Source organism: Ciconia boyciana, chromosome 2 (genome assembly GCF_034638445.1).
Source record: "Ciconia boyciana chromosome 2, ASM3463844v1, whole genome shotgun sequence".
NCBI lineage: Eukaryota > Metazoa > Chordata > Aves > Ciconiiformes > Ciconiidae > Ciconia > Ciconia boyciana.
The window spans coordinates 142,844,631-142,857,146 of NC_132935.1; the positions used below are offsets into that span (position 1 = coordinate 142,844,631).

Genomic DNA, 12,516 nt, shown 5'->3' on the forward strand with positions numbered 1-12,516 from the left:
TACCACACATGCTTTATGAAGGACACAAAAGAAAGTCTGTTTCAAATTGAAGTCTCAGCACAAGAGGTTCTAGAACAACCAATAAACCAAATATTAATATAAATACCCAGCACCAGATGGTACTTATTCATGAGACCTAATGGAACTCAAATATGAAACTTCAGAACTATTTATTATGATATGCAACTTCTCGCTTAAATCTGTCACAGTACAAGATTAGAAGGTGGTAAAAGTAACACCAATACTAAAAATAGCTCCAGTTTTTACTGCAGAGAGGTCACCAGTCCCAACAGGTGCTAGGACCTGACTGTTTAAGATATGCAGAAGTTATCTAGAAAAGCAGGTGAATAATGAGGTGATAAACTTTGCTGATGACACTAAGTTAATGAGTGTAGTCTCAATAAACATGAAGTTATACACAGAAGAAAAATAACCTAAATTTTACATATAAATGCTGAACTCTGAATTAATTGTTACCATTCAAAATACAAGTCTTGATGTTATAATAGACCAGCTCATGAAAATGTTAGCTGTTTTTGAAAATGTTAGATGTCTGTTCTTGTGTTCTTTAAATTAAATTACCAGCACAATTAAATACTAGTCCTCATTACCTGGTATAGTTTAAAAATAAATTGATGGGAGACCTTCAAAGTCATTATGATTCCCAATTACTCATTACTATCCACTACTTTCACAAACATTAATGTAATTTTTAATTTGTAAAAAGGTAATTATATTCAAGTATGTTAGCACAGATGTATGGCATCCTCTAAAAAAGCTGGGCACTGTAAATTAAAGACATCAAACCTGTTCTTGAAACATGGACAGCGTTTCCCATTCGCAGCTACAGAGCAGAATAAAAAGAGCTCTAATTTTCTGTCAGGCAGTTATTTCACTTCTCTTTACACATGTAAGTATGCCTATGCCTACCTTTAAAGCTTTTTCTCCAGTGTTACAGTCTTGTAATTATTTTCAGTTTTTATAAGCCTACACGTGTCTTCTTTGAGCTGAGGAGTTTGTGTCATGAAGTTAATGTATATGTAGTCCAGTTTTTTCATTGTTCTCTACAGACAGTGTATGTTTTGGGCTGTTTATCTTTGTAATTTTTCCAATTAATGAAAAATAGAATTAAAAAGTTAATTCAATATACTATATCAGATTTTTTTCCACAAAACAGCTTTGTGAAACACTGTGCATGTCATTTACTAATAGCGGTATATAGAGTTGTGATTATATATGAACTTTTACCTCGACACAGGTTTTCATCCCTGAGGCAGCAGCATAGTGCAAAGGTGTATTTTTTTTGTTATCAACAGCATCAATGGCTGCTCGTTCATATTGACCTTCATCCAGCTTTGCTCCCTTCCACTTCAGGATCATTTGCAGACAATCTGCTCTTCTGCAGTCATCTTCTGAGGGTCGTGTCAGGCGAGGATGAAGAGCTCCTTCTGAGATCATGATCTGAGGTCCCATACACAGTAAGTGCATAGATGTCTCATTGTGCACATTCCGTTTATTTGGGTTACCATCTCTAACAAAAAGGAAAGTTCTGCAAGGGGGAGAAAAATAGAAGAAAAATAATTAGCACACAGTTCCACTCATTTCCTTGAAGTGGGAATGGTCTATTATGACAGCTCTCTTTTCTTCTTGCCAAGATTTTGACTAGCCATGTTAGTGATAAACATTCTTAATAAATAATTACTACTGGACAGCTCTCCTCCATTTCTCTTAGGAGTCAAGAGCCAGGATCTGGATGAATTACTGAAATATCATTAAGTACCATATATAATTACTTTGTCAGTATGTCACAAATTTTAGTTGGCAAAGTTTGTTCTACAAGTCTGTGTTGTATTGCAATAAATGTTATTAAGTCACAAGATTGATGAAATAGATACTTTCTTTTTTCTACTCTGTGTCCTGAATAGTAGTGCATTTGGTAGTTTGCAAATAGATAATGCTAGAGCAATTTCTTAAAAATTCGTTCTCCTTTCCCATATCTTTAGTCAGATGTCAAGGCAGTACTTACCACTTCTTGAAAATACATGAAATACTTTTCCTGCTAGCACTGCATGCATTGAGGCGAGACTCTGTTTGCTTTCTCACTCTAGAATATATGGAAGTGCAACGTAATGCAAACCCTCACCTATGCAGATGACAAAGGCTGGCAAGAATTTAAGTCTTCTCTTGAATGCTTTAGAGGCAGTTCAAAGTGGACAATTAACTATACCAGCAAAAAGGATCAGCTTAGGAATGAAAGGGAAAAAACAGACTGATTCCTGGAATCAGAACTCTGATTCCTGACAGCTCCTGAGACAACGCAGCTCCTGCTGCTTCTTGCCAGCAAAGAATTATAGAAGTTACAATCCAGTTCTGAAATGGAAGAACTGAGACATATCATACAAGCCCTGTGAATCCAAACCTGCTTTAGCCTTTTGAGGTATACTAAAATAATATTTTTTTTCTTAAGGGAGAGTGTGAATGGTAGGAAATGGCAGAGAAGAAACACCGTCTCTTTGTAGGACTGGGGTCAGAGAGAGAGCAATGGTGAAAGAACTCTGTGTGAAGGTAGGAAGGACAGTTCCCAGAGAAGTAATACCAGGCTAAATGAGAAGCATGGCACGTATGTTCAAGAAGTCACTGCAGAAACACTTGCCCTGTTCCCATAAGCCCCCTCACACATAAAACCAGCAGAAGTCACTGTTCATCTGCTCTCCAGGCTGTTCCCTGACTCTGAACAGTTTGCAGGTATGAAAAAAACAGTTATTCTGGAATCCTCATTAAGTCAATACAGGGCACCAGCTTCCACCCTCCCTGCCCTCACCCCTAAGAATAATTAAAAACAGTTTCAATCACTTTCAGTTTAAAACAGGCAGCTCAGCCACCTGAAGGCAGGCACTGCCTAAACACAAAATCAGACCATATTGCTCTTGGTGAACAGCGGAGAGCAGCAGAACTTGGTAACCAAACTGACAAAAGGAAACGTTATTTACCTCAGTTATTGCCTTATGCTACTGTTACAAGTCTAAATGCCACCTCCCTTTTCCGTTGTCCCTGAATACATCCCACCAGGAACTACACACTAAGCCTTTCTCTCTCTGAGTTCTCCCATGCTTTGTTCAGGACAAAGAATAATCCTGAGACTATCTTATTAATAAAGAGGCTATACAGGGTGGGTGTGGAATTTCCCTTTCAGAAATTTTTGAAAACAGACTGGACAAGTATTTCAGTAGAAAAAATTAGGCACAGCTGATCTGGTCCTGTGATGGAAAGATGTCTTGATGATAGCCATTTGCTCAGCCAGATTTCTGTCCTTTCCTCCCTCTGAAAACCTCTGAACAGTTTGAGTTCAAAATGAAACTTATCACTAAAATACTGCTCTTTTAAATAAGTGGTAACAAAGTATTCAGAGGAAAAGATAAAAACAAAACAGTCTCCTCTATGTTGCCTTTTTTTGGCAGCAAAAATGTTCCTTAGAGAAATCTCTCTTTCATTCCATGATAGCTGACATGATAGATGCATTTGTTAAGAAATATGAATATGCCAAACTTGAGATTAAAGATGTTGCCAAAAAAGTGATAGGACATTTTGTTTGCTTGGGTTTCTTTTGTTTTCAGAGGAAAGGGATTTAGCAACACAGGCAAAATGCTTCACAGCCAATTACATAAAACAGTAAGACTAACCAGTATCAAACACTATCCAAAATGAATTTGCTTGTTTGAATTAGCTTTACATAGTATGAAACTAGAGACAGAAAGAAAGGAGAGGAAGGAAGGTGGGAAAGAATAAGAGAGACAGAAGGAGGGAAAGGAGAGGGAGGGAGGGAGGGAGGGAGGGGAAGGAAGGCAGGAAGGAAGGAAGGAGAAAAAGATAACTCATTGGAGGATGAGGAGATTAATTCTATAGAGGCACTTAGATATGAGAATGCTAGATGCCTTAGATACGAGGTTTTGCAGGTACCCACTGCAAAACCTGGATATAGAAAATACAAGGCTAAATCTAAGTCACCTTGGTCTCTGTGAGATGTAACTTTGGAGACTCACTAAAATCTGAGTTTCTCTACTTTTGCAATAAAATCTGTTCTATGGTACATCAGTACCTTTTCTTCTGTTAACTCCCTTTCACAATTTCATTTTTTATATTTTTACTTCAAGTAAAGATCACCCCCAACTTAGCCTTCAATGCATTTGTAAACTGCAGTATGAACAGAAAAACATAAAGTTGTTCATTTTTCAATACAGAGTCCTTAAGTCAAGAATAAATAAAGGGTTTTTTAAAAATGTTATTATTCCCTCCTCCCCCTACCCATGGCATTTACTATCCATATGCCTCCTAATGTTCCATCCCAAAGCTCTTGCACCTTCCTTAAGAAAAAAAAATAGAGATCACAGCACTGGGAAGAAAGAGGCAGTGGCTAAAGACAGTATAACACTTCATGTGTGGCTCCTTTTTCAGTAGGTTTTAAAACTAGATAACACTGATGTTCAAGTCAGTGGGCCTAGCTATTTTTACCTGACATCTGTAACACAAAGTTTGTAAAGGTAGCAGACATCCGTTATCTTCAAATTTGCTGTGGAATGAGTAGAGAAGAAAGGGTGATAAAGAAGGGGCCAGATCCCTTCTGCAATCACTACAGTGCACTGCGGTATTGGTAGCAAAAGTACCATTTTTTTGACTGCAGAATCATTCAGCAGGAATCCCTGAGGACATACAACTGAGGAAGTATCGAGATTAAGGGCTTCAGCTGGCACAAAGGCACAGCACCAAGCTCGATGTACGAAGCTAACAGAAACAATTCAGTATTGCAAAGTGGGTGGGCTTTGTCTTTCACATCAAGTGCCTGAACTCTATTTCAAAGTTTGCACTTAGACTGTATAACATGCTGGATGGCTGCACTAATTAGACCTGCATATTTTGAATGTCAGGAGAGTCCTTTGGGTATTTGTTAACCACATCTTTTCCTCCCACTTCAAGTTGCTTTATATTCAACAGACTGATTCCTGCTACTTCTCTAATTCAAAGTAAAATGGTACTTTAAAATTCAGTGAAGAACTGTCTGTGGTTTCTGTATGACACTGAACCAGGGCTTGAGGTTTTTTAATTGCAAGACGACCTTCATTGTCTCCTCCCAAACCAGATGAAGTTTCTCTAGTATCTTTAGCTATCTAATCATTACCTTCCAGGCTTGATAATATTATAAGGTACATGTTTGTTTTCAATATTTAGCTCTTTATCATCAGTGGAATTCCATGCTGTGGTATTTTAAAGCATGTGATTCACTCCTGAATCAGGTTACAGTGCATCTGATTTCAGAATAGCGCAAGGTTTTTGTGGTGACCCATGAAAGCCATAAATCAGACACTTTCTCTTACAGAAGAGTATTCTACGCACAAAAATATTCATAACCTCTGCTAACATAACAGCAAGACATACATAACATAACAGAATCATATAAATTAAAGAGACCACCCTGCCTATATTAATCTCCTCCCTTTATTTTTTTAAAAACCTTACTATATTTTTCCCAACAACACTGCCAAAATTCCCTTTAATAATTTGAAGCTATGGGTATTTCATTCCTATTTGACTGACTGTATGCTGTAACCTATTAGTTTTCCATTACTAAGATTTACGTTGGTTTATAGAAGAAACTTTGTAGAAGACACAAATGCTGAATGGATACAAATGCTCTCCCATAGCTCAAGGTAGATAATTCACCTTATCCTTAACAGTTCAGTGATGAGATGGTTCTGCCCTAGGCTGAAACTCTGTGCATAAAGGTAGAATTTGAAGGCTGCCAAACCAGTAGCTCTTTTTAAACCCAAAATTCCTCTCTAAAGGGTTAAACAATAGTTTAAAAGGTAGCTTTAGTACTGAGTAACTATTAGTATAAATTTTTCCACCATAAAATTAAGGAAATTAAATAAAATTAATTACCAATTAAATACAATTGGGAAAAAACAATAAAACTCTTGTTTTAAGAAGTTAGGTATATCCTAAGCTAAAACGAGAAGCGCTTACGTCCTGCCTGCTTGCAGATTCTCTGTTCTTAAACAAACAGAAAGGCACTTTTCTGTATTAACCAAATGATTAAAAGCTCTAGGATGGATTTAAATATTTTAAAGTGTCATTGCACTGTTTTACTATTGCTTCATAGCACAAAGAATACCCCTACTCAAATAAGTTTATCAGCAAGGCAGATTTTCAACCCCTACACCAAGAAGTATCAGCAGATTTTTTTTTTCCAAGAGAGAAATCCAAAAAACCTCCCTAGAAGGCTATTCCCTTACCTAAGCTCGACATTTGCCCTTCTGTCAAAGTTATCTGCTAAAAAGTTGTCCAACTGTCTCTAAATATGTTGAGAACTTCAGTAAGAACCATATGCAAATTTTCAAGAACAATTTTGTGGCATTTGTAAAAAAAAAATTGTTGCGCTTGGGGAAAAATTAGGTTTGATTACTTGTTCTCCTTGCTTGTCACTCAACCTGTGTGTCTCATAAATGGGTGTGACAAACACCAGAGCTGCCAAGGCAAGCAGCCACCTCTCTCTGGATACATAAATGGGCTTTGAAGTGCCACAATATTCCCCCTTATTCTCTCCTTAATCTCTTCTAAAAGTCAAAGGATCAGATCTTCAGTGTAAGGGGAAGTCAAGCCAATGCTGAAAAGCCCAGCTGAACCCATGACTTAAAGTTCAGAGAAGAGGACTAATATCCAAAAAAGGGTAAATTAATACATTTTACATCCACAAATTCATTATTCAACAGGGCCCTATTTTTACCAGTGGTATTTGGTGCATAAGACTTTCACAGAGCAGTGCTATAGACCCCTGCAATTTGGCTCACTACTTCAGAGGTATAAAAAGCTAAATTTTGCCTGGAAATGTACTGATAGAGTGAAAATATGCATTGCCTATGGGAAATACCACTGAACCACAGGGCAGCCAGACTTTACTCTAGTTGCTGTTTCCAGATTTGTCTTCAAGCTGTAGCTCTTTGCAGAATCCAAACTTGAGGTGACAAAAGCATGAAAAAAGTGTTGAAAAAAGTGGCAAAAAAGAAAGGACTGCAACATTCACACCTACTACTATCTGTATTCGCAGAAAAGCAGCAAGAGACTCAAGATCACAAGGCTGTGAACTTGAATAATAAATAACTGGCACATTCCCTCACTCCAGGAAACTAATCAACACAACCATTTCTTCAGGTTTTAAAAAAATCTTTCATGTTTGGGGCATGAAAACCACCATATTTACAGTCTCTTTGTCTCTCTAAATAAATGTTATATATTTATAGCTATATGCATGTATACACATGTATATATAAGTATGCATATAGAAACATATGAAAATTTACCTATGTATATAAAAATAAAGCAAAAAAAAAAACCTAGTGTAAAATGAAATTATAAAGGTAGTTCTGACAGCTGGAGACTAAAGCAAGTCTGAATCTGCTCAAAGATTTAATGATTTTTGAATGCAAAGCACTTATGTATACTATATAAATTACACAGCAAATCGCACTGTTGCTTTAAGGAAGACAAGTAAGGTACTAGAAAAAGGTGAGCTGCAGCAACAAGGTAAACTAATCTGCACAGGGTTCCCTTTCATAACATCCCCTTGGGTTAGATAGCCTGTGCAAGTCCAGCTCGCTATTAAAAAAGCTACACTGCGAACTCCAGTGCAGGCATAAACCTAAAGCTCACAGCTTTCTGAGTTACGAGAAGTATGGATAAGCCATGAGTTAAAAAAACATACAGAAGACCCAAGCCCTGTTACCCAGTAATTTACATCTCATATGCAATGAATTAATTCATACAATTATTGAATCATTCAGCTTCCAACACAGTAGGTTAATACTGATGCATTAAAACCTTGAATAATCATAGTTATTTAATTAACTCAAAGTACTTTTTCCTCCAAATGTACTATAACAAAACAATCACAGTGTACGAGCAAGCACTTAAAGAAATCTTTTTAGTCATTATTGACAGCTGTATAGAAGAAGTATGAGCTGGTTTAAATAATTTTGTGAAAAGTAGTATTATTTACCTGATGTTGAAAGCCACATCTAGTAAAAGTAATTATTGATATTTTTATTCATTATATAGTGCTAGAAAATTCTTTATTAGTACTTACAGTTTCTTCTCTGTTTCATTAAGATTCTTAAGCTTCTCCTACAGCCCAGGAAGTCTCCTGCATGCAGCAAAAACCTGGGCAGGAGACAGTGACTATTTCTATTCTAAGATAAAGAATCTGCTGACAGATCATTAACCATTTACCAAAGAAAAAGCACAGACTATTATCCTGACTTTTTATAAGTCTTAAATTCAATTGGCCCCTTGCCTAAGAACTGTTACCAACACTACCAGAATTCCCATAAACACTAGTAATATCCTGCCAAAGTAAGGAGCGAGGTTATACCAGTGGTGATTTGGGCTAACAGCAAAGGAAGCATCTGAGCTGTCAATGATACCGCCTCCACTGCTGATGGAAGTCTGTGAAGAGCTAATTCTTCCTTCTGAAATTTGAAGTCTTCACAGACATTTCAAGATCCCTTACGTCAAGTACACCACTCTGGCCTCAATTCTGTATCCTTCCTAAACAGAAATGCCTCCCATTTGTTCCCATTCATATGACTCCTATTGAGTATGGTACATCCAGCAAAACAGGTTAAATCCATTTCCTGAGTACTCAAACGATTTCTGCAGATTTTCAGAGAAAATCACCAATTTGAGAACCAAGTCCATATTACGGCACATATGAATCATGTCTTTTACTTAGAGCAATCTAAGGTTCAAATGGAAATCTTTGACTCTGCCAACATATGCTCTTCTGGGCCTGTTTCACTTACAGGCTTAATGTAATGCTCAGTACAAAAATACTGCCTAGAACGCAAGCACTGTCTTCACTCTGTCCTAAACTGGCTCTAAAAAGACTTATAATCTTTTTCACTATATTGCTGTCATTTCACCTATGGTTTCGCCAAACAGCTTGTTTCCAAAAGACTATTAAAGTGATTAAGGGTAGGTTAGCACCTGGGTCTGAGCTCCAGTTCTGGACTGACTCATGTTAACGTAGTAGCCCATCACTTAAAGACACCTAAGAAAGGCCTTATACAAATATGCATCAGTAAAGAATTTGCTATTCTCTCTGCTAAAAAGACGCAAATAGGTTGAAAAGTTTCTTTCGTTTAGTGGTTTTGTGTCAGCTAATATAATTAAGTATGACCTTCTGTAGATAGATAGTAATCTTTGGCTTGGTACAACACAGAAAAACAAGAGGGACAATGTGCAGGAGTGGTAAAGGGATACAATTGAATTGTGGAGCACGGATCCAAAGATAGCATACGCTAAAATTGAGGAACCCAAAACTTGGTTAATCCTTACATTTGTTACACTGTGGGCCAAAAAAATCATGTTTCATATATGGTTCCTATGCCTGTTAGGAGGAACAGCAGCACCAAAACCCAGAATTAAACCATTCCTCATGCAAAAAGGTATCAACAACATCCTTAAGTTATCCTTAACCAGAAAACTATTGTATTTATTTATGAGTGACTTGAGCTTGGCCTTCCCTTCACAGTCAGGAATACTGTTTCCACAATCCCATACCACTTCTGGCTTTTATTTCAATATTCTGAATAAGATTTCAAAAGAAAAAGAGCTGAGTGCCAAATTAGAAGTGGCTTCCACTGGAGCTGGCTGCTTACCAGTGGCTTTTGTGACTAATGTCTTCTATGTATGATTTTCATCTGTGTCTCTGGCCCTTTCTTCTATACATTTCTTTACAGCTAGAACCAATTCTCAAACTTAGGTTCCAGCCTTCTCTCCAAATCCCTCTTTTGAACACAGTTTTTTCTGAAAAGACTATCCACACTGAATTCTCTTCTCAGATAACTGTGAGACTATTATTTTTAGATTGGTTTCAAACAAATGTCAGGTGAAATAATAAGCATGAAACTACCAATGAGTGGGTTCATCTTCACCATTTTAAACACACAGCTTTGTATTTCTGTGCAGGGACCATTATCTACCTATCAGCTTGTAAATCACCTAGCAGTGTATGACATCTAGTGTTGATATTATTTATATAGCAATAATGATGAAATTACACAGCAAATACTAACAGGCTTTACATCATTTCTATTCCTTCTATTTCTGAAAAACTATGAATGTATTACAGACATTGTCTCATCTTCCTCTATCCCTCCCTCCAGAAAAATCCTTTCAATCCATGTGTTGCTTGATCTTTAATGCAGTAATTTTTATTTTTCTTAAATGTCTCAATGAAGTAATTTTATTACATTTAAATTGAAAAAAATTACAAATTTAAAAAATCAAATCATCCAGAGTCTATATTTTGGCCAGAAGGAAAACTGGGTTTATATACAATGTCACTGAATATTTTAGCTGGATATTGCATTTAGCTATAAAACTTAATTAATTATTTCTGATAAATTTCCTTCTGTTAATCAGAAAGTGCAAGTCTCTCAGTCATTATTCTGGTAACTACTGAGCCAACAGATCTCTCTGGTAAGGAAGCCACGTGTGCCTCTAACCCCAGGGTGAAGTTAAGCCATTTGACACAATGATTCAGCAGTTACCAATCAACTCGACAGAGTCAGAAACTCTACCTGGCAACAAAATTAGTTGAAATAAAGATTCAGTCACCCTGGCTGGCAAGGACCAAAGCTGTAGTCCTCTACAACACAAGTATAATTTTACTTCGCCTGTGGTAAAATGTTCACAAGGGTTCTATTAAGGAGAACATAATAAGAAATCTTTAATAGTGTACTGCATTGATACATCTTATCTCATCAGTCACTAACAAAGCTATCTTACTCTGCAGTATCTGATTTCCAAGGAGAGAAAAGTAAGAACAACATGGGGAATAGATGATCATTTGAGTAAGAGAATTTAAACAGTGTCTAAACATGTGCAGGGAAGAGCACTGCAACCTACAGTTCCCGCTTTTCTAAAGGGTGCAGAAAAGCCTAGTAGCAAGAAGCAGCAATAACTCAACAGTGGCACCTGTAACTGCAGAGCAAGGCTGTGTTGCGACCAATGAAATCCACAGGCATCACATATATTCAACCTACTAAGGTTAAAATAATCAGAAATCAGCTAGAAAAAGGTCAGTTTCAAAAGCTGAAAACATAGCAGCTGACTGGCATTTGAGCTTTGCTTGTAGGTCAGACTACTATTAAGATAAAGCCTACCCACTGTTTTGTATTTTGTGAAGAAGTCATGAGGAACACCAGGGAAGCCACCTTGGGAGGCCATGCATCTAGTTAGTGAGTATTGCTTTTAAACAAGATTTTGAGCTTTAGGGGAAAAAACCCAAGAGAGTAAGTCAGGTAAGGGTTTGAGTTTTTCAACCTGTCTTAGCTGTACTTTAGAAGACAGTGCTCAACTGGGTGACAGCCTTTGAGAAACCTAGCAAACACTACTGCTGCTGCTCCATGTCTGTAGCTGCTCCTCTAAGTGTCCCCACTGTTTTCTATCTTTGGCATTTTTCTCCAGTGAGGATTCAGTGACAGTATGAACTTGCTCAATTTTGAAGGCTTCCTAATTTTATCATTCTTCCATCCTCTTGACTGCTCTTGAGACCGGGTATCATGAAAATGACCTTATAAACGACTATTTTCTACCATCCAGTCACATGCTCTGCTACTGAAGTCATGGGCATTTCAATTCACTTTGTCCTCTTGCTTCCTTATAGACACTCCCACAAAGCCTGGTCAGATCGTGTTCTTCATATATTATTCTCCTACATCAGATCAAAAACTCTGTTCAATATTTCATATTCCAAAGCATTTAGTAGGTGACCAAGCCTCATAACCATATAAAATAACAAATCTGAAAAGGGTCTTACAGAGCCAAAACCCAGGTATTTTTCAGCAGCTGAGCGGAATGACAACAAAGCATTCAGATAAACACCAGTGCTGGGGCTTGGATGGATCCAAGCTCTGCACTGATCATTCACTGCAGACCATGAAAGTGAAACATTCAACACTGTATCGCAAGCAGTATCTCCCACAAGTAGCATTCATGTCTGATAATGTACAACTGTGAAAGTGTTCAATTTACAGCTTTGCAGCTGCTTACTATTAAATTTTACATGATTTATCATATTCTAGGATAAGATTCTCAGCTCTGGAGATCTACAATGAAGACAACTACAGCTGATCCAGTTCTTTTAGGTTCCCTTTATAATCAATGTGAAGAAACAGGCACTTCTGGCACACAATTAATCTAAAGTATTTTAGGGTCAACTTCACAATAAAATGAATCATGCTGTTGCCTTCACTAATTATTCTGATTAGATCTATTACCTAGGTCTACACTGACTGTAAAGGGAGTCTAGCATGAATAATTCCAATGCAGACGTACTTACTTTTATGAATAAAATTTATCTTAAAAAAAATTATATTCTAAATAGTCAATTTATCTGTGTAATCATTGATAATTAAAAAGAAGCTTGCTTTTTGTTGTTCAAGAGTGAATAACCTGGACAAT

The 12,516-nt window shown here is 37.0% G+C and overlaps 1 protein-coding gene across 4 annotated transcripts in view; it reads right to left on the reverse strand.

Annotated features, from left to right (window-relative positions):
* The window catches only part of ANKIB1 (ankyrin repeat and IBR domain containing 1), a 97,356-nt gene that overhangs the window by 42,770 nt on the left and 42,070 nt on the right, over window positions 1–12,516 (reverse strand). For all 4 annotated transcript variants that reach the window (XM_072854279.1, XM_072854276.1, XM_072854280.1 and 1 more), the window contains exon 3: window positions 1,249–1,549. In XM_072854279.1, the coding sequence (XP_072710380.1) occupies window positions 1,249–1,549 (301 nt within the window). The remainder of the gene's footprint in view (window positions 1–1,248; window positions 1,550–12,516) is intronic.